General features: G+C 35.4%; 1 protein-coding gene across 1 annotated transcript in view; it reads right to left on the reverse strand.

The window, feature by feature from the left end:
- Positions 1-23,517, reverse strand: part of LOC149075635 (interference hedgehog-like) — an 87,800-nt gene that overhangs the window by 21,545 nt on the left and 42,738 nt on the right. The window contains exons 3-8 of the mRNA XM_089243121.1: positions 19,038-19,328; positions 14,446-14,595; positions 12,328-12,471; positions 9,911-10,084; positions 8,039-8,149; positions 7,133-7,288 (exon numbers count right to left, since the gene is read on the reverse strand). Coding sequence (XP_089099247.1) covers positions 7,133-7,288; positions 8,039-8,149; positions 9,911-10,084; positions 12,328-12,471; positions 14,446-14,595; positions 19,038-19,328 — 1,026 coding nt within the window. The remainder of the gene's footprint in view (positions 1-7,132; positions 7,289-8,038; positions 8,150-9,910; positions 10,085-12,327; positions 12,472-14,445; positions 14,596-19,037; positions 19,329-23,517) is intronic.

A 23,517-nucleotide genomic window follows, 5' to 3' on the forward strand; every position in this document is an offset into this window, starting at 1 on the left:
AGGAAGGAAACAAAAGGAAGAAAGGGTGGGGAGAAAAAAAAAATGGCCAAGAGGGGCTCAGTTGTGCGTAAATTCCTCGAAATTCCACTTGTGCGTAAGGGGATTCGCACTTCACTCTCAGTTTTATGACAAAATTTCACATTTATGAGACGTTTGACTACGGTTACGATTAATCTCTATCAGGGGTGCATGCGCCCCTCATCCATTTTGGAGCAGAAATTTTGAAAACGGAGCAGAACTAAAAGCTGACTATATCTGCAATATAAGGAGTAATTTTTCTGTGAAATGACAAAAGTTTTGCCAAAAATGGTTGGAACGAATAATTCTAAATAAATTTCCTTCACAAATTAAAGTCCATTTAAATTTTTTCTGAATTATATTATCTGTCACTACTAAAACATGCATTACTGAAATGAATAAAAATTATTAGACTCTTTTCAAATTAAGTACCATGCGTACTGAAAACCTAGGCAGCAAGAATTTCTGCTGCTTGAACACCAAAATCTCATTATTTAGCTGGGGTTTCTTTTTTACAGATCCCGTTTTTTCCCAAAAATCTCCGAAAAATTTTGGTAATTTAAACGAATAAACCAATTCCTTTTTCGATTCTTTGCAAAGGCTCGTGTGCAATCTTGCGGGAAATAGAGCGAATTTACGCCATAGATATGCTGTCTTTGAACGCAGGTTGGTAGCCGCGAAATTGCCGTTATTTTCAGTCTGTAACACGCACGAGAAAAAACGCTGTCCAAAATCGGAAAATTCGGTATATTCATTCAGGAACTTTGATAGCCCGCGGGTCATACCAACAACAGTACAGTGTGCTTCAAGGTACTTTCCAAGGTTACGAGATAACGCGATTGTGGTAGATGATGGGAAATGAAAAAAATTGAAGTTTCCCCTTCCGTATCTTTTTCCTAGTGTCGGAAAGAACGCGTCACGTAAACAAACTTTTCATGCTTCTTTTTCCTAAATCCCGGGTATTTGACGCACTACAGTGCATTAGCGGTATCTCTCACGAACCACAAACAAGAATTGGCTCAAATGCGCAGGGATTCGGCGCCTTGGTGCACCATGTAGTAAGAGAACCATTTCGGCTCAGTTTGGCGCAATTAGCACAGCTCTTGCACCCCTGCTCTACATATAGCTTCCAATATTAAAATATTTAATTTATACGAAGCACAATTTCAATTGTTTGACATTTTCATTTTGACTCGAACTCCAAATCTTTGGCAATTAGACATCATTTCCAACCATCAAATCCACACAGTTTTTGCAGATTGTGAAAACACAGTGCGTCGCTGAATTTGTTTTTCATGCACTGAAAACCATAAATTTTAGGTTGACAGATACAAAGAGACGCATTGAGCCAGTTATGGACATTTCAAAGTGAAGACTTACGTGAGAATTTATTGCACTTTTCTGAGAAATCAGCATGTGCAGTGAGTCTCAAATAAACGGGTTTAAATTGCTTTAAATGGGGTGATACGCCTTTAGAATTTTTTTTTCTAATGTCCACAACATTGTTCTTGCAGGATAGGAAAATTGCATTGAAATTATTTGGGATGTTGCAGGCCAGTAGTAGGCCAGCAACAGGCTTAATAAGTAGTAGGGCAGTTAATAGGAAGCATTACAGTATCGATTAAGAAAAACTTTAAAGGTGTGGTGTGAATCTTAGAGGAAGTCTCAATACATTATCTGCTTGGAATTGCATATAGAAACCAATCAGTAAACCAAATGACGTTAAGATCGTCTTAAATATGTTTAAAATTTCGTTTTTCCTGTTAAATTGAAAGGAATGGCATATGAACACTTGCGATTGAAACAACAGTAAATTTATGAAATTACAGTTTCTTAAGTTATACAGCAATGTAGTTTTAAAAAATTTAATTTCGTGGGTATTTTTCGTCATGTATGATTTGGTCTCTTGCAGTTTGTTGTAACGGATTCGACTTTATTTCTTTTCAGCAAATGCAATAAATTGTCACCCCCCTCCCAAAATTCATTAAAAAAAATACCCCAGAGCAATCATTCTTTGATTTTCTGATCCCCATCAGACCACTCAGTGCCGGCTGAAGATAGCTTTGTGCTAAACTAGATGGCTATCCGTCTGTAATTGCATGAAAACGATGGGTTTTTTTTTTACCAAGCTTTCGTTTTTCGCCCATCTACTTCTTGTGGATTACATTTACTACCAGCACTATAAAGAATTTTAATGAATGGTCAACAAATCTTTGTCTGCTTTCTTTATGGCAGCCCTCTTTGAATGAAAAGTCTTCGAACACACACAACACTTTCTGTCTTTACAATTACTCCATTTTGCTTAAACCTCTTCTATAGTTCCTGTCACCCCAAAGTCATAAAACCACCGAGATTACATGTAACACTTTTTTATTTCCTTTCTCATGCTAATGTTACTTGAATAGGAGAAAAATTGCGCAAAGATATTCTTTGAAATTAAATTTTCATTCATTTCATTTTTCATGCATTTTGTTTGAAATTAAATTTTTTTAGTCAGAATGACGTAGAAAAATTTAATTTCACAAACTCCTCCGTGGTCCCCGTATCAGTAGCCGTGGCTCCCCTTTTGCGAGATTTTCATCCGTGGCCCCCCTGAAAGATCCTAGGGCCCACCTGGGGCCATATGGCCCCCGGTTGAGAACCACTGCTCTAGAGCATCATGTAGCTCATGTGCACCAGACAAGATGTCATCCACATAAAAGTCCGTGAGTACAATCTTGGACGCATAAGGAAACCGAGGTTGTTCGTCTAGCGCAAGCTGTTTCAGCACACGTGTAGCTAAATACGGAGCACAAGCTGTACCGTAGGTGACGGTCAATAATCTAAACACCTTAACAGGATCGTTCAGATTTTCTTTCCACACGATTCTCTGCAAATCACAATGGCCGGATTCAACCAGAATTTGCCGATACATTTTTACAATGTCGGCGGTGAAAGCATATCTATGTTGACGAAATCTCATCATAATTGAGAATAAATCCTGTTGAATAGTTCCACCATTCATGAGCAAATGGTTAAGAGACACCCCTGAAGAAGAGACGGCGGATGCATCAAAGACAACGCGAAGTTTTGTACTCGCACTATCAGGTCGGTGAACGCCATGATGTGGCATATAGTAGGTGTTGTAATCAACTGCAACAGAGGTGAGTTCTTCCATGTGTCCCAAATCCTCATACTCCTTCATGAAGGACACGTAAAGCTTTTTCATATCTCCATCCTTGTCTAGTCGTTTGCACGTTACGTTCAATCTTCTACTAGCCATGGCCAAAGAATCTCCCAATTGTGTTTGATCTGATTTAAGAGGTAGTTGCACTACATATCTACCTGCCTCATTTCTGGAATGAGTCTCACAAAAATGCTTTTCACAAAGAAATGCCTCAGTACTTTCAATAAGCTTGTTTTCGTTTACGGATTCAAAGTCCCAGAATCTTTTCAAGGTGTTATCTAAATGTTCTAATTCATTCGATAAGTGACAATATCGGACATTACTTTCGGTTTGGTTTTGAACAGCACCGCAAACTATCCAACCAAAAACAGTTTCTTGCAACGATAATTTAGATGTGGTAATCCGATGTTCGCATAAAATCTCAAAGAATATTTCGGCACCCAATAAAATGTCGATTCTATGCGGAACATTAAAGTCGGGATCTGCTAGCCGTATATTCTCTGGAGGGGAAACTTCAGATTTGTTGATATATCTGGAAGGACTGAAACCCATCACTTTCGAAACTATTAGCAACTCCAATGAGCGCCTAAACTTGTCATCTGAAGATGAAATTACCACATGCAGTTTCTGGTTTATGTTTACTGGTAAGCCGCTCAACCCAGACACAGCGACGAAAGTTTTATTTCTTTTCAGCCCAAGTCTCTTTGCGCATTCGGTAGTGACAAAGCTTGACTGCGATGCACTATCCAACAGCGCTCTACATGGTTGTAAACAACCTCATGAATCCCTCACGTATACCACTGCTGTAGCCAGAAGAACGTAGTTATTCGTCACTTGTGGAGGAGTGCTGTTTATGAGGGTCGATGTGTGACTGACTTCCCCCATCTCATCGGATTGTTTATCAGCAAGCGGGAGTACGTTTGATGCTTGCGGAGGCGACTTTCCTTCTTTTATTGTTTTGTCTTCTAACAAGTCATTTCTTTTAACTCTATGAAGGAGGGTGTGATGTTTGTAACCACAGATGTTACAGCCCTTGGACATACATCCAATTACTGTATGGGAGTCATTTAAGCAATTGAAACAAAGGTGTTTCTTTTTCACTATATTTTGCCTCTCATTAATGCTTAGCTTATGAAACGCAGAACAATTATATATGGAGTGTTCTAATTTGCATACAGGACATGATTTCCCGTAGTTAGAGGATTTTACAGCAAACGTCCTCGATTTATTTATAGGTGAATTGTGAGGCTCACGGACGGGAATGGTTCGCGTGATACCTTCCAAAAATTGACATCTGCTTTCCAAAAATGAAATCAAACTGTCCCATCTAGGAATTTCTGTAGATTCTAGGGTCATTTCAAATTGTTTTCTTGTTTCTCTGTCCAATTTTCTGAGAATTAAATTGGATAATATTACTTCACTCAGAGCATCTGTTTTAAGATTTGCAATGTTTAATGCTCTCAGGTGCTTTAGAACGTTGTCTAGCCGACTCTTGGGTGATTTTAGGGACTGAAATTAATGCATTGATAAAACGTTTAATATCAACAATTAAACGTTTGTTTTCAAACCGTTTCTCTAGTGCAGAGAATAACGAATCAAAGGTGTCTTCAATGCTTTGAACTTGTCTAGCTTCACCTTTTAAGGCAGCTTGTAAATAATACAGTTTTTGTACATCGGAAAGGTTATTATTTTCGGTTATCAAAGAATTGAACTGATTTTTGAACAAGATCCACTCTTCATATTTACCACTAAATTGTGGCAGGGGAATTTCTGGCAGTTTTACGTTTTGCTTAGAGGCATTAGTTTCGATTTTACTGGGAACGAAACTCAACAAACTCAAACGGATTTCAATGTCCTCTAATTTTTCTTCAATTTCACAGAGCTCTACATTTAGAACTCCGAATTCATCATCTTTTAACACTTCATAATATTTCAATTTCAACTCTTCAAAATTGTTTTTTGTCGTGTTTAATGTTTCCTTTCTGCATTTAATTACTGCCTCACTAGCACTTTCATTATCTGACAAGAATTTATCAAGTCTGGTGATTTGGGCCTTGACGTTGCCCTTACGTCGACTCAACACAGTTAAATTCGCCATTATGAAGCCAATATGAATTTGGTGAAATTCTACTTACAGTTTCTTGTGTAGAAAAGTTGAGTATCCAAAGTTGAGCTGATTCACTAATCAACTATCAATCTATAGGTTCACTGATGCTCGATTCACTAATCAAATATCAATCTATAGGTTCACTGGTGCTCCTGCGATGACGGACCAAAGGCCATGGTCGATACCATGAACTCAAACACACAACTGCGTTTTTAAACTCAACAAAATTTAATTCTGTGAGAAGGGTGATTCAATAATGCGCGCAATAACACGCAGGGGAATTACATCAGACAACCTCCCACTGGAGGGTTGTTACATACCCTCTCACACATTTCTCCCCTTCGAGAGGGAGAGAGACATAATAATAATAAGAAATACACAAGAAAAGAAAAGCGAAAGTTGACATCAACTCCATCTTGTGTTGGGAGCAAAAGATAAAAAGTTAGGCGTTTCCAATCTCTAAGCACAGTATATCATACTGATTGAAAGAGGAACATTATTCTGGAAACCTCATTTTACAGGAGAGTCAAGCCATACTTTTACAGTTAGATATTTGAGAAAGAAATACAGCATTTGGGCTTACGGCAGTGGTTCTCAAACTTTTGTCACCTACGGCTCCCTTTCCCAATTCGTGATTCATCTGCGGCTCCTCAGAATAGTCTGGTGAATATTTTCCCACATAAAAGAACCACTTCAAAGAATAAAAATTAATATCTCCAGCTCGCTGTGATGCCCCTAGGAGCCGGACACACACTTTGAGAAACACTGGCTTAAAGCTTCCCAGTTTTGATAGAACACGCAAAACCAAACACTTAAAAAAAAAATTGAAGGTAAAAAATTAAAGGTGTATGCTAGGGAGAAAGCATATGGTATTCATGCCTCCCTCCCAAGATGATTAAAAAATTAAAATATTGAAAGAAAATACCTTTATATGCTATTTTAATAAACTTCTTTTAATTTAAATGTTTTTGAAGGTAGTAACTCAAAATTTCTCTGGAACAGATTCCTTATGCCCCTCCCAAACCCTTTGTGTGCCTCTCCAAAGTTGTAAAGTTGTTTTAACCTGTGAACACCCCAGGGTAGAATACTAACAGATGAGAAAATGGAACTTAGTTTCCTCTGGCACTGAGAGGTACAGTTAATACCTACGAACCAGATACTCTTAAAAAAGACTAAGAGTTTAGCAACGTTCCCTCTAGGAAAAATTAGCATATATACCATTGCACCTGTGGGAAATCAAGAAGTTATGGAATCATCAATTTATCTAATCATTCTTAGATGACAACAATATTTTCATAGACACTGCATTTTATTTTAATTCAGTATAACCTATATTTTGCAGAACAAAAAAAAATTGGTCCGTAACCTCTTTTACGGACAGGGGTTTAAGATGCATACTTTAATTATATAAGGGGAAATTATTTTTTGGCCCTAAAAAGGGTTGACCGAATCTGAGGGGTGTCTATTAAAAGGGGTTTTATGGTATTTTATTTTGTTGAATTACTTGTTCTATAAAATTTGGGATTGCTGAATATTTAATATGTCAGAACTACATTTAGCTTATTTACTAATTATTATTGAATAATTATTGAACTACATTAAACATATTTATGTTTTTTTTTTAATTCAGCCATCTTGTGCAGTTTGCTTGCATATTGTGATCTTTTTCAAACCCAAAGTTAGTTACATTAGTAGTTAGATATCAAAATTAATAAATCTAATTATGCTAGATTTGAATTTGAGATGCCATCAATTATTATCATATTCTTTATCTAAGCCAGTTTTTTTTACTCATAAAAAACATTAGTTTCAGAAGTTAAATCTTCTACTGCTTTACATACCTTTGAGTTTATTGGTATTATCAACATGGACACTCCTTCCATTATGCATCCACGTCACTGAAGGCTTAGGATGACCTCTTGTTACACACTGTAAAACTAATTTATCACCAGGATTGACAATTGCATTTCTGGGTGGTTTCAAGATTTGTGGCGTTTCTGTAAAGGAATGTTGTTAGAGATTTATGGTTTATATCACTTGATTGTCATAATGTTATCATGAATTTCACATTTCATTAATACCTGATAATGAAGGAAAAACATATCAGAAGGATGTTGTTATTTTGATAAATGCAGTAGACTCTCACTAATCTGGCACATATGAAACCAGGGTGGAACGGATTACTGGAAGTCAATTGAAAAAGCCGATATAAATAGTACACACTTCTGCGCAAAGACATACAGTAACATTTTTTTCTCTTCAATGGGGAGCTTGAAGACAACCCGCCTAAAAAGACCAAATTACTGGGCAAGCCAGACTAGCACATAACCAGATTACTGAGAGTCTATTGTATTCTTTCGCCATTATTAGCCCATTCATTTTTAAATGAAAAAATAAGCCTCAACCCTTTCATTAAGCTTGTAAAGTGTTCAGATTGTTTTGAATTGAGCAAATAACATGATACTTGGAAAAAATGAGTGGGATTTTAAGATGGGCTGTTATTTTTATGTAGCCTATATCATTCTCACTGAGCTGAAAATCAAAAACGAAAAACCTGTAAATTGTTAAAATCCTTCCCCCCCCCCCCTCCCCATAGCCAACTTTATCGATACAAGTTTTTACAGAGCCAAACACAGATTTTTCAACTTGTTTAGATATTTCAGTTATTCATTTGTTTAGTGTTTCCTCACATGTGTAAGTTCAGGCCTCCATCTCATTCAAACAGAAATATATCACATAATTCTTACCATGCACTTCAATAGCTGTACTTTTAGAGATATGGTCACCTCTTGTGTTTTCAGCCTCACAAAAGTAAGTGCCATCATCACCCTGGTGAACTCCAAACAGCAACAAGTTGCCTGGAAATACATTAAAGATAATTAATGGATGACTCTCATGAAATCAGCCTAAATAATGTTTCAGCAGTTTACTTAAATATATTTGACACAAACACTTTTATTCATCACTTTCTATTTACATTCCTGCTCCTGACCAGTCTCCACTCAGTTTTTAATGTTTTAATCAATAGATTTTCAAAATTTTCTTGAAGAAATTTTCATTTGTTAAGGAAATGCCTTTCTGTCACCCGCCTATTTTTCAAATTTTGAATTTCTATCCTAAAACAAAAATATATTCTTTTTTCCAATAATATATATTTTTAGGACCAGCACTTTCATATTTCATCTTTTTTCATAATTTTAAATATTTTTTTCAATAGTTTATAGCAGAGATCTTCAACCGTCTTCTATTTGCGAGCATTGCCATCAAAAGAAGAGCGCCCTTACGCTAAGTTTGACATGTGAATGCATGAAGTCTGGATGATTTCAATCCCCGCATTGCAATTCATACATGGTGTTTAATTGGAATGTTGAACAAAAGTGCTTGTGAGCATGAAATCGGACAGAGCACCGAGCACTCTGGGTGCTTCAGGAAACACCATGGTGCTTGTGAGCAATGGATGCCTGGTTTATAGATAAATAAAAACTTTGCCCAGCTTTTTTTTTTTTCATTCTTGACATTTGGAAAACATTGGTTCAAGTCCTACAACACTAGTTGTCACCTATCAAATTTTGTGGTGGAAAGGTTAAGAAGAAAAATGTAGCCATCACTTAAACTTATTCGCTTTGTAAATTACCTCACAAATTAGATTTATTCTGGAAAAAAAGAGGCAAATTTCTTTTCTTAAATGTCCTTCTCCAGGCTACTTTTTTTTTTGTGGGAAATATATAATTTAAGATTATTTTCACTTTACATGTTTCAATTCAGAGAATTCTATTATTTCTGAAAGGCATCTTTCAAAATGCATAGTTTTTGATCAGTGTTGCAAAACATAAAATTGTCTTTTTCCTGGCATTAGGTATTGAAAAGGAAGGTTTGATCATAAGTCAGAGGGGATAAAAACGAAAGGAAATCCAGACTTTTTTGGTTGCAACATCAAGCTGAAATAATTTTTCATCTAAAGGCTTTGCTTCAAGGGAATGCTTCTTGTGCTCTAGCAAACTAAACACAAATTAGAAATTTGTTTACCTCCATAAAACTGACAAGAAAAGGAAGGAAAAGCATAAAAAAAATAAATAAAAGTGTAATTGAAAAAAAAATTGTTCCAAGCATTAGCGCTTGTCCAAAATGCAGATAAGTAACCAAAATAGATGGAAGATGTTGCAAATGTCAAGTGTGAATACCAAATTAGTGCTGAAATAGGAAAAATGCCTCGTTAGATTATCCTATCTCTTAACATGGTAAAACTTAAATTAATCTTTTTAACCATTAACCTTGAACAGATTTGCTGCTGACTATATTGTATTTATTAGTTGGTAGTAAAAGGTGTCCTTAAGAATTTTTTTTGGATTTTTCGATTAACATTTATTTAAAAAAAAAAAAAATTTTCATTTTTTGTCTAATTTCGTGAGAAGGACCCTAATAAATATTTACACAAATGTTGATATTTCTCATTTTATTAAAGCTAAAGAAATCAATATAATGAAACAAATGAACTATCAACACAGGGAGAACAAATTAAAAATTTTAATCAGCATTCTAAAAGAAAAAAGTAATGAAATACTTCATTTAAATAACCAATGACATCTCTTTCTTCTCTGAATAAAATAACAGAAACTCACCAGCAATTTGTTGATGTCTGTTACGAGGCAAGTGACCATGTTCCTTCCTCCAGATGATAGATGGCGTTGGGTAACCTTTAGCTGCACATGCTAGGGTAATGTTGCTACCCAAAACGACTGACGTCTTTGGATGAGGAGACACAAGGAAATGTAAGGCTTCTTGTTTATCAGGCTCTGGGAAAATTACAATAAAAAAATGTGACTAACTGAAGTAAAAAATTATGAGCATTTTTATCAGGTCCAAGCTGGACCGCAATACCCAATTGACTGAATGGAGGAAAAAGGTGATACAGTAAAGATTTATCAGACTATAATTACAGTATATCAGATTAGTGTGATAATAATAGTATGAAATACCCTAGAAAATACATAGTTTTGGATTATTGGGAAGGTTAAATGAGAAAGAGGGAATTTATAACACAGCACTTAGTATTGGTGACACAATATTCCATAGCAGTTTTACTCCTACATCCCATTCCCTACAAAATGTCTTTAATAAATCTAGTTTGCTGAAATATCTCCAAGGACAAAATATAACTAAACTAAATGAAAAATAAAACTCTGAATTAATCCACAATTTATCAGGACTATTTTACCACACACCACCTTCGGTCATATATTGCCACACAGGAATTTCCTACTAGCAGAGTTAGATGGGAAATTATTTAGATCTGGCCTTTATCGGTTGCAGTTATACTATGATATCCCATGTACAGGGGTTCAGTAAAATGGTAACACTTACCATACCATTACCCGTATATACCATCCACAACACTGTTGCAAAACCTCTGGGAAATCTCCACAATATGCTGTTACTTCACACCTACATGATGCACAATTCATGTTATACCACTTGGTGTCAGAGCAATGGGCAAAATTGCCCAAGCTCTTCCCGCTTGGGACACCACAGAATGATGATGATAGGTGGGAAATGAAGGCATCATCTATCAGTGGTTGCCCCAGATTCGGTAGGTAAAGAAATTGTTTCTGATCTTTTTGCCTGGATTCAAACACGTGGACCTTGACGGTAACCTTCAGAGTACAAAACAAGCATCTTTCCACTGCCCCACTCCAGTGCTATTTATCAGGACTGGACAAATCTCAAAAAATTTACATCAGTAGTTAGGCATGTAACTCAAAATATTACATGCCCAAAAAAATTTTATATGCCTGACAAATACATTCTTAAATATTATCATTATTATTATTATTATTATCTTTGCTTCACATTTATTATCATTATTATTATATTACTTCAAAAAATAACAAAAATATTGATTTGCAAAATGATATGAAAAATTATAAAAAAACACAACAAAATTTTGATAGAAATAAAAAATTTAAAAATAAATAAACATTTAGGGCATTATATAACAATTAGAAATTAACTTCAGAAATTCTTAATTTGACTCAAACAATGTAAACTTATCATAACTCAAACTTATCGTAAGCCGATTAGGTCTTTATTAATTGATTTTGATATATTCATAGACATTAGAACTTGGTTAATTTGAATTTTGGATAATTTGAGTTTTACAAACTCCCCTTGAGTTTTCTATCTAATTCAATGTTAAAAATTCTTGTTTAATTTTCAAATTTTTTGACAATTTAAAGTTGGAGAAAGCAAATCTTGATTTTTGTATGAGCAAATTTAGTTTGGAAAAATTCTACAAAAAGAGCCAGATTTAGATTTCCTCGATCAAGTTGTTAAATAAACAAACATTTAAGCACAAATATAAGGTTAAAAAAAATTATGTTTTTCTCTACTCTTTTCTTTCTTTTTTTTTTGGATAATTTAATGCCTATTTGAACATTGCTTAGCTGGAGTGCGGGCCTACAATGATATAATTATTCAATCATTACATTTCACTCATAGTTAGAAAAATTGATAGCAGATGGCAACACTACACACAACAAGCATTACACAGGAACAAACTTCACGTCAGTTTCACTGCTCGTGCATGCACATTCCAACATGTATCAATTCGTTAGAAATTTCACAGAGGAATATGGAAGAGGTGCATGTGTGGTTTAGTAGTAGTAGTGATGCTTATCCCAGAACATTGAAATATTGTAGCAGTTAAGATAAATTATTATAATTATAAATTATTGAAATTTTGGAAAGAGTTTCGTAAGTGATGATAACATTTTAATACCTGATAATTATCATCATCCTTTGTGAATGTTGATGATTAAGTTGCAATTAGTGGTCATGTTACAAATCCAGGATAGATTAATTGGATAGTTTGAATTTTGGATAATTAAAACTTTTTTCCAGGGATTTTTGACTTTGAATTAACACAATTTTGACTATATACATTGTATGACTATATATATAATTTCTCTACATCTCAACAAATTTCAACATTTAAAAATTTTGAAACAGAACTTTTTCATTAAAGCAAAAACAGTGATACCTTTCACACGTAAAAAAACTTTATGCGTTGCTTCAGATTTCTCAGCAAGATATGGGTTGGTCGCAATGCAAACATATTCACCTGCATCTTCATGCTGCACATCTATTATTTGCAAATCTCCAGAAGGCATTAAGAATCTTCTATCTGCAAATAATTTGAATGGAAATGTCAAAACAGCTTGATACTCTAATCTATTTGATCGAATATTAGTTGATAAGTGATACTGTATTTAAATTTTGTGAAACATTTTGAATCTGCTATATTATTTTCCTATATATATATATATATATACCAACATAATATATATATATGGAAACACATAATTAAATAACTGTATAAAAAACTTGAACAAAAAAATTTGAAGCATCCAGCGATTAAAATATAATAGATTAAAAATTATTTATAAATTAAAATGAACAAAGCACAGTAAAACCCCTGGGGGTGTACCACCTTCTGATTCTTAATAAGAATCTGGTTCTTAACTACGGATTTGATCTTTAATTAAGAATCGAGAGGCAATTTTGCTACCACATTCTTAACTAAGAATAGTTTTCTTTCCGCAGTTAAGAATTGAGTTAAGAATCACATGTGTGTGACCACACTTCTTAGCTCGATTCTTAGTAGACAATTTTTTTCTTCCATGAAAGATAACTTAAATTCTTTCTTTAATAGAAGTTGTTTTTTTCTGGTTCATATTTACGATAATATTTTTAAAAATATTATCGTAAATATTTTAAGTATTTAACAGATGCACTTTTATTGCCGAATAAGGAATTCATCCAACTTTTGAAGTTATCGAAAGGTTGTGAGGGAGAGTAGAAAACAGTGTTGGAGTCTATATGCAGCACATATGTTGGTAATAGTGATAAAATATCAGATCATCTCGATAAAGTTTGATCAATTTTGTTACATTTATCAAATTTACCAGTGATTATGCATAATCTCAAATATTCAATCCGTAAATATCATGATCTATGGGTCGTAAATACTTCAAATTTTTTATTTTATGGGAATTTGTAATCTGACAATTTTTCTAAACATAAAAAGTGAGAGAAAATTGAATTTTCCACACAAAATATGTGAGAAGAAGCTCTAATCGGCCAAAATGTAACTGCATATGAATATAAAAATCATTATTAATCTATTGCAGCATTTGTTGCACTCTTAAATGTATGTAAAAAAAGCAGACATTACAGAAATGTCAATTTTTATTATTACTGTGTATTATTGGTTATTATCTGATTACTATTATTTTTTTATTTGACCACTAAACAGCTATGTGATGCATGTACAGTACCATGCACATTTTTCCATGAAAAATAATTTAAGAAAACAAGAAGCATATTATAAAAATTATTGTTAGTCTTGTAATGTTAGCTTTACTTACATACATAATGTAAACACATTGATGACTCATTTATTGCATTAACCATAGATTGGCGATTATGCATAAATGACCTGCAAATGAGATAGATTCGCGGTATGTGAGCAAAATTTATCAAACTTATCGAAATAGCAGATGATTATTCATAATAACAGAAGCTCTTTAGCACTTTCACCATACCATATACAGCATAGCCACTCTGTGGCGGGGTGGGGTGGGAGGGGGGAAATGTGTCCATCCCAGTGGACGTAAGAAGAATCTTTGATTCGAGCCATATTGAATAATTAAGTATGAATATGTTTCAGTTTTTTTACTGCAACATGGCTCAAAAAACATTATGTATTCATCATTTCTTCGCAACCATGTTCACATTTCCTTAAATTAACTCTCCCATTTTTTTCAGGCTAGCGTCATTCTAAAATTTCTTTTCCTCTTCCCCCATCTTGTCAACAATACGTTGTTGTTAACTTTTAGCCGGGCGCTAATTGGTTAGTGGCAAAATTCCCCAAAAGGGAAATTTTTCTGCCTGTCCATCGTCACATGACCTTAACAATTGCCTTTAATAATCTCTTCATGGTTGCATTCGAAGCTCGATGCTCAAGGCACTTCTTATGTATGGATGATTGGTTATTATGAATCAGAAGGTGGTATACACCCTATATATATTTTTTCAGTACCTACTAGATGAGTAATTGCGAATTAAAAAAGTAATTGAGCATGTTAAATGAACTCACCTGATGTCCTATCAATTATGATACTATCGTTAAACCTAAACTCAGTAATAACAGTAGGTACACTGTGTGGTGGCTTACAGGGTATCACAACTGTATTTCCCTTTAGAGCTGTTATATGAACATCACTATGAGTTGTGAAGGGTTCCAAAACTGCATAAATAAAAAAATATACAACATTAAATAATCATCTGTACCACTAAAATGTGAAACAAAAAGTTCTTTGTATATACAGTGGAATTTCACATTGTCTCCCTCCCAGTATCTAAATAACCTTTACATGTTACACAATTTTTAAATTCATTTCTATAGACATCATGTATAAGAGTGGATCAAATGAAAACGAAACAGTGATTATGATTTAGTTTATTTTTACACGAGGCTACATTTTTGTGTAGAGTAAAGGTAAGGAAGGAAATCCTTTTTAAAACTGCGGAATGAACTTGCACTAGAACGAAACAATGAACCTCTCCGCTAATTGTATGAAGTACAGATGACTGGATACCAAATGAAGATAATTAAAAAGAAAAATCACATTCCTCTGTGCGGAATCGAACCACCAAACTCACACTTTCCGGGCGCGTGCCCTTTATTTTAGTTTATACAGAGAGGACAGACATTTCCTGTGTTCCTTTAGGCAAGGTAGTTGCTCGGAAGGATGTATATATGTATATGTTAGTGGTAGGCAAACAGTATCATCTACGAGGTAGTTGGTTTTTTATGTGCGCCTGCAGAATTTTTGCGAGTAAAGATGAGCAACATGGTGTTATTGTTTTTTTAGTGGCAGAAGAAGTTGGGTTCCCGAACTGCATCATGAATGATGGCAGTGTACATAGAACATACACGGTCACTGACTCATATGCAGGACTGTCGCAAACTTTTTCACTGTGCACTCACTTTCCTGTAGTGGAGGTTCTCTGTAATAATGACACGAATGGAACCAAAACTCACTCCCGTCTTCTTGCTTATGTCCTTTGTGGTGCGTCGCCTGTTTGAGCTGATTATCTGGTCGACTTCTTTCACCACAGCATTAGTGCTAACGAGGTGACCTTGACCAAGTCATGTATCATCGTTCACAAATTCCAGTCTTTCACAAAGACTCTTGCACCACTCCTGCACATGAGTCAATAACAGCATGTTCCTTATACACTTCCTTCATTTTCCTATGCATTTTGCAAGCTCCAACTCTTTCTGCCACTAAAAAAATATATCACTAAATTGCTCTTCTTTACTAACAACATTATTACTTACTAACATTTTACTACAAATATTCCACAGATGGGGAAAACAACATATTGTCTGCCAGACAACACTGTTGGCTAGCCACCAGTACATACTGTGTGCTTCTGAGCAACCTACCTATGGCAAGTCCATTCCCCAGTAGGGTTGCCTTCCATACCTTTGCTTTACCTCGACTCGAAAATATCACCACACTCATACAAAAATAACCCAAATTATAACCATTAATCGGTTTTCATTTCATCCACTTTTATATCATTTCAGTGACCAAAGAAAAATGAAGGAAGTAATTTCTGAGCTAATTTTTGCTAGTTTTATCTAAAATTTCTCATCAATATTTTCACCCTTTATTAATTTTAAAGTCTCTTATTTCAGCCAATGTACAGCTCTACAGAAATATTTAATCACACTCAAAATTTTTCTTATCCACTGTATATGCACACACAGCACATGCCTATGGGTTCTAGAATTTGAGTTTGCAAACAAGCAGAAATGTTTCTTTTATAATGAATATATTCTACATTTTTCTGGTCATTGCTTGTTATGGTGTGAGCACTATTTTTTCTCGCACCTCGCCACATTAATGGCTTGCTCATTTTTTTTTCCCAAGTCTCTCCATAGAGAGCAGACAGACCTTCAACATGATACCTAAATAACATGAAAATTCAAGCACATTAACCATCTTTGCTCAAAAGCATGGAAGACACATGGCAGCACCAGCACGAACACGAAACAAACACAACTCTGACAACATAAATACGTCAGGACCACACATGTACATACACACAACATGTTCCTGTATGAACCGATTCCTTAGAAACATGTATGGTAAAGTAGTATATCAATGGGAAAATTTTTCTCAAACTGAGTAAAATACAAATATAAATACAAGGCCACAACAGGCGAAATGCCCACCGAGGTGGCTGAGAAAAAGATGCTCATAACAAATATGGATGTCATATATTTAAAAAATTAAGCAGCCTAATTAAAAATACAATTACGAAAACAATATATATACATGATAAAATATTATAAACCATAAAAATAACCATATGCACAAGAAATATGCTCAGTTGAATAAGTACAGCAAGTTGTGTCACATGTGCATAGTTTTCTGAATAGAGGAGAGAGCTATTATTTTCATAACTGTTCAAAAAGGAGCAAGTCTTCCATATCAGAAGAAACTTCTGTTTGTTGCAGCCATTAGGGGAAAAAATTCCGTTATTCATCTATTTATAATATGGAAGTCCAGAAGTATCAACACATAATAGTATGTCAAAAGAAATCTTTGATAAAATCAGAAGCATCTAAGGCAAAAATTTAAGTTAGGTTTTGGTTGCTAATGTCATTCTACCAATGAAATCAGAGCTTGAGCAGCTGATCTTAAAATAAAAACCAATTGGCTGAAAATGATCTAAATTAAAACCAGTATAAAGAAAACGTTTTTTGGGAATAACTATAGCGTTGTGAAGAAAAAAATTAATTCAAAAGAGTCATTTTAAGGTCTTAAAGATAGATGCACGATAAAGATGAAAAAAAAGTCAACATAAACTCAACCAATGACACCTCTCAAAGTGAAAGAAAAGTCGGTGCTCAAACCAAGGTTGTCTGTGGTTAAATTCATGAAAGAAGTTGGTGAGTAGTTTGAGGTTTTCTAAAATGTCCTGCTACTGGGCAAAAAGAAACACTTCAAATAAGATTAGGAAAGGAAATGATCAGTGCCTTAATGTCAAATCCAGGATGTGGATGATTGACAAGTACAGAGAATAGAGGGGCCAAAGAGGAGAAGGTCAAATTCCTTACAATAAAAAAAAAACATGATTGAGAAGTCTTTGTCTCTTTATTCCTAAATGTAAATAAATGTTTAAAGTCCAAAGATTATGAAACACATTATATCAAAAATGGTACCAGAGATGAATTTATGTTTTTGGCCCCCATGAACTATGCAAATCTTGCAAAGCCCCATGAACTATGCAAATCGTGGGCCCTTCTGCTGCTGTAGTCTAATTTTTTCTGAGCATCCATTCTCCAAATTTGCTGGCCATCCCAGGTTGCTGCCTTGGGATATAGTGTACTTGACTCTGTAATTATGTCATCTGATTTTCAAAACAATGATTGCCATCTGTTGAATGGACATCAGCCCATACGATAAGCCTATGCTAAATATACTTGGAATGATTCATATAATAGGAATAAACCAGGATTTAAGCTTGGCAAATTTAACATGCTGCAATATAAAATAAATTAAATAACATTCACGATTAGGGATGGGATGAATAGTGATTTGGCTGAATACTGAGTATTTGGCGGCAGAATATCCATCTTCTTAAAATTCATCATAATTATAAATAAAATTAGTGTTTTTAATTGAAAATAAAATTATTGGAAATTTTAAATGATTGATAATGAATTTTAATTATGCAATTTGTTTAAATAAATATTAAAAAACTGGAAATTGAAAGATTTTTATTGCTATGATACTGACAATCAAATTTAATGATGATATATTGCATTTCAATACAGAATACACAATTTCACATTGACATTTGATATTTTTAATTTGACATTTTCTAATCAAGAAGTGTCAACCGAAGAAGTGTACTGTGAACTAGTAATGCATCATTGAATTTAAAACTTATTTTTTTATTTTTCCTCTTTAGATGCTCTTTGCCCCTTTTCCTTTCATTAGCTCAATATGTTTCTGTCTAGGTAGGTACATCCTTCAGTTAGTGAACTTGTGCAATTGCAGTAGGATTCTATTTTCAGTTTCATGTTTTACTTATCCTAGAAATTCACCTTGACATAACCTCTTGCACAGAAAGGGATATACACCACACAATAAAATTGTATCTATAAATTTTTATTTTGTGCTAAAAGTTCCAATTGATATATATTTTTAAAATTAGTTTGTTGTGCTTAGATTTACACAGATATTCGGCCGGATACCTAAGCATTATTCGGCCCGACAGAATACCGAATAGGAGCAAAATATTCATTCCATCTCTATTCGTGATTACAGGGCTTCACAAATTAGAAAAAAATTTTGATGTCAACCAAATCTCTTAGGAGCCAACCATGACTATGTACTCAAGACACCGGCAACAACTTACTAATTGGGTGTCCGAGCACAGGGTGTCCACATAAAAAGTTGATATTTTTTATTTTAATAAACATACAACCGCTTTAAAACGTTAATGCCATATCTGAGTACTACACGTTATTTGGATACTTTTTCAAATTGGAAGTATGCCTCTAGAATCAACAGTTCCCCAGTAAAATGCCATAGGCCCTATTATATATGCACTCTGTATAAATATATAAATGTGTCAACAAGTTAATGATCTTGCATAGCATACCAGCAATTATGAGCTCAGCTGGGCCACTGACCAAAACTTTGCCCCTGTGCCTCGCCTCACACTGGAAAGAGGGATTCTCCATTGAATGAGAGGAGGATTTCGTCTCCATCTTGTTTATGTGGGCTGTGAGTTTGTGCTTTGACAGTTTTATCCAACGATTTGGTGCAACTGGTTGACCTTCCAGAAGCCATCTGACTTCAGCTGATGAAGGTGACACTTCACAACGGAAAACAGCTCTGACATCTGAAGGTTTTGCTAGTCTTGATGTAGGTTCTGATACAAACTCCAATTCTGAAAGAAAGGAAAGGAGAAAACATGAAATATTATGCTAATGCACATAGAATATAAAAATATTTAGTATAGAATTTTATCCTTTTAACAATTCTATAAATTTTCCAACTTTAAAAGTAATTTTACTGGTGCAGCTTATACGCTAACGGGACGTTGAAGGAAATTTGTGTGTGTGTGTGTGTGTGTGCGCGCGTGTGTGCGTGCGCATGGGTGAGAACTTTGTCTCCACGGAACATGTATAATTCTGACAACATAAATACGTTGGGGCTACATACATAGATGTTACTGCCAAAGCCAGAAGTGGACAGTCCAGTTGGTCCGGTCAATGTCCGAAATTCGGGCTTTAGCCGGCCCCTATATATCGATCCCTATACATTTCTATATTGATCCCTATGATCCGGGGTCATCACCACGTTGGCGTATTTTTTGTGATAATTATGCCCATTTATAATTAGCCATAGCTAATCATAATCATGGTTAGCTATGGCAACCCTAACGATCATGGGAATCTGATTATCGATATCTTAGAGATACATACATAGGCATGTATACGTATCGACATACTGAGCCGGCGACAGCCCGAATTTCGGACATTGGCTGAATCAACTGGGCTGGCCGCTTCGCGAAGTGGCCAACTTCGGGCTGTAGCAGTAAATACGCAAAACATTTCGGCATACACGAAATCGCTAGAAATTCCTCACAGTAATTTTTACGAGATGCATATACGATTAAGTAGTATTAAAATGCTTATCACGATCAAGAACATCATTTTGATTAATGAAAAAAAAAGTAGTTCAAAATTTTATGTAAGCTTTTATATATAGATGGAGCTGTACCGTTTGTATTGAGTCAACATTGAAGCCCAGAAGACGGTATCGATCGTATACACATCGATTTTTAACTCCAAAGTTAAAAAAACAAATGATTCTTAACTGTAATATATCTCATTGAAGTTTCTCGTGTGAAAGCTTTGCTGCTTTTTTATTCTTTTTATTCTAAAGCTTTCTTATTCTTATTATCTTAAAAATTAAAAAATACATTCTTGACCATGGAAACCATCTCACAATCTCATACCCCAACTAGTAGATTTTACAGTAATTCTTCAAATTAGTCACGGCCTTTGCCCACCCTGTACTTCTTCAGTATTTTCTTCTAGGGATTCTTTTACGCAATGATATTATAAGCTCTTGAATCTCTCTCTCTCGCTGCTCATTCCTCTGTATTTAAGGCGCCTACATTCAATTGATAACACACAAAATTTTCCTCCGAATTTCATCGAATGGAGATGATTCCCTCAAAGCGCAAAAACCATTCATTTACGGATACATTTTCACATACTTCAGTAGTGTAAATACATATCATCAGAAAATCTTAAGAGTGCCATTAACGGCATTGATAAAAAAACACTATTTGATAAGTAGTGAGAAGTAGAAGTAAAAAAAAAAAATCTTCAAGCACACCGCCTACTTGTTTTTCAGGAAAATGACCAAACTTATAAGAACAGGGTATGGAAGAAAAATAAAAACTGCACCATACACTGCCAATAAAATTTCACCAAGAGGAATAAGGGGGAAAAACTGAAGGGTACCTCTCCACACAGTCCCTAATGATCAAAACTGTGGTGCGCTAATAGGCCTACCTAATCACACAGCTGCTTATCCCATCCCACTAGGCCATTAGCAGAAGCACAGCACGCATCCTATTCTCCCATCCTGTCCAAAGCTGATACAAGTGGATCAACGCCATGTCCTTAAACACTGAGAAATAGTAGGGAAAAAAATACAGTGAAAGGAACCATTACTAGAAACAGTAAATGACGAAATGATGGGGCCACAAAAAGAAATAAAAAAAAAAAATAATAGTAATAATGGCTAAGGGCCATTCCCCCGCACCCTGCGTGTGTTTTCGCCTGATTTCGGACGAGACAGAAAGAGATTAAAGCTGAAAATAGGAAAAAAGAACCTGTAAAAATGATCCATGGAGTCCGATGAAAACTAGCTATACACGTTCGTATTATTTTTGAGCTGCTTTTTTTCTCCAATAGTACAAGAGCAGCAGAAGCATAGCAACATGCTCCTATAAAATAGACGTTGAACACTCTTTTTGGGCAGGGGTCGAAAGTTCCCGCTGCTTCTCTAAAAAAGGAGATAAAGACCATTGGTGAAATGGAATGATGGCTTTCGGGGAAAGAAAGGTGATGAGGAGGAATGTAGGCCCTGGACTGCCTTTTTTTAAAAAAAAAAATAGAGGTATCCACCAGAATTTATTGCGGCGGCAGCTTATAAAAAAAATAAAAGAGAGAGACCCACTGAAAGATACTGAAAATCCGGCAATATCTATAAATGGTGGTTGGGAAGAGCGTGAGAGAGTTGGACCTTTTTTCTGTGGTATTTTTTACCGACTTTTTTTTTTCTCGTTGTTTTTCACCTTGCTTTGGAATTTCTCAGGGTTAGCAACGTGATGGAAGAATAAGGTAGGTGCTCCTCCTTTGAGATGGAATAATCTTATGATGACTCTCTTGCGGTATATTTGTGGGTATCACGCGAAGGATAAGAGTCTCAAAAAACAGTGAAATTCATTAATGGCGTGTTACGTAATGCACGGATGTAGATTATGCATCATGGTCGCTGAGTAATGCTCGAGAAATTTCGGTTCCGGCTATGTTGATAAGCGTATCTGTACCTGTTGCATTTCCTAAGAATTGAAAGAATTCGTTCAGAATCGAAAACACGTCGGTAACTGACTTTAATTGGCACATGGACTAGGGGTGGGCAAAATGAGGCACATTATGCTACTAAGTATGACATCAACTTCGAAAAGTTTCACTGTAATTCTTTTTTACAGCTTCGGTCCGAGAATTTTTGACATAGACGGTTTGAACACTCAATTGTATTTATCAGGCAGCCTCTTCCATTGCAATACTTCATTTTCAAGAGTTTTTTTCATAACCCGGTGCCTGCTTGAGCATAGATCATGGTATTGCATTGAAAAAAATTCCAGTTAGTAATGCGACCGAGGATGACAACTTCGCAGGAACAAGTTGAAGATTCCCCATGAATTAAGCAGTGCCTGCACGCATAGTTAGAAAAATGTCGAGGAGAGAGCGCTCCTTCTCTGACAGTGAAGGACAGTTCATATTAAAATTCAAGATTCCAATCTTATATTGACGATTGGGCGATACACGTATGCGCATTTAATTGGACACTTGATTTAGCACAGACGTTCTGCACAGCGCCGGTTAGTTTATGTAATTTATTTATAAGGGGTCATTCAAGTATTACGTCAGCACCGGGGGGGGGGGGATCAAAAATGGCTGAAAATCTGCTTACGTAATACTTGAATGGCCCCTAATGATCTAATCGCTCATATATCATCTAATCGTGGCTATATGCTGTTGAACATCCCCCATTTTAAAAACCCTAACATCATGAACGTATTCAAGCCACACATGACATACGCACATACACACAACACTTTTCGACACGCAGCACAATTCATTGCAAATTCCCCCAGAGAAATGTTTACGAGGTGTATTTGTACGGTGTAGTAGTAGTAGTAGTAGTTAGTAATGCATGGAAAATGGCATAACCACTGAGCAGTCAGCCCACTGAAATTTCGCTGGGAAAAGCAAAGCATTGAAAATGAACGCTAAAACAGCCTAACCGCAGCACGAGTGCAGTACAATTCCTCTTCGCAGAAGGCAGAAGGCAGACCTTCAACACTATAATTACATTGCACGAAAATTCCGGTATCTCTGTCACTTCAAATATTTAAGACAAATGGTAGCACCACTTGAACACGAAATACGCATAACTTTGACAACATAAATACGTTACGTCAACACATACACTCAGAACACACTCCTGCATGTATTACTTCGTTAGAAATTAACCCGGAGAAATGTTTACTAGGTACATGTACGGTTGGTTAAGTAGTAGTAATACAACAACATGAATGTTTCCATTTTTCAGTACTGTACTCAGAGGCGCCGACATGAAGAAAACATTGAGGGGAGGGGCTGAAAGTTGCTGGTCGTCTCGTGTGTATGGGACTCGGGCGCATAGGCAGAGAGGGAAGGTGCATTGCATTGTTTTTTTCCGAAATTATTGGGGGGGGGGGCTCAGCTCCCTCAAAAAATTCATTGGAGGGCCTCAAATGACCTCAGCCCGTAGGTTCCGGCGCCTATGAC

This window comes from Pholcus phalangioides, unplaced genomic scaffold, assembly GCF_987345545.1.
Source record: "Pholcus phalangioides strain wild (caught in Gottingen) unplaced genomic scaffold, Ppha-v1.0 ptg000015l_1, whole genome shotgun sequence".
Taxonomy (NCBI): domain Eukaryota; kingdom Metazoa; phylum Arthropoda; class Arachnida; order Araneae; family Pholcidae; genus Pholcus; species Pholcus phalangioides.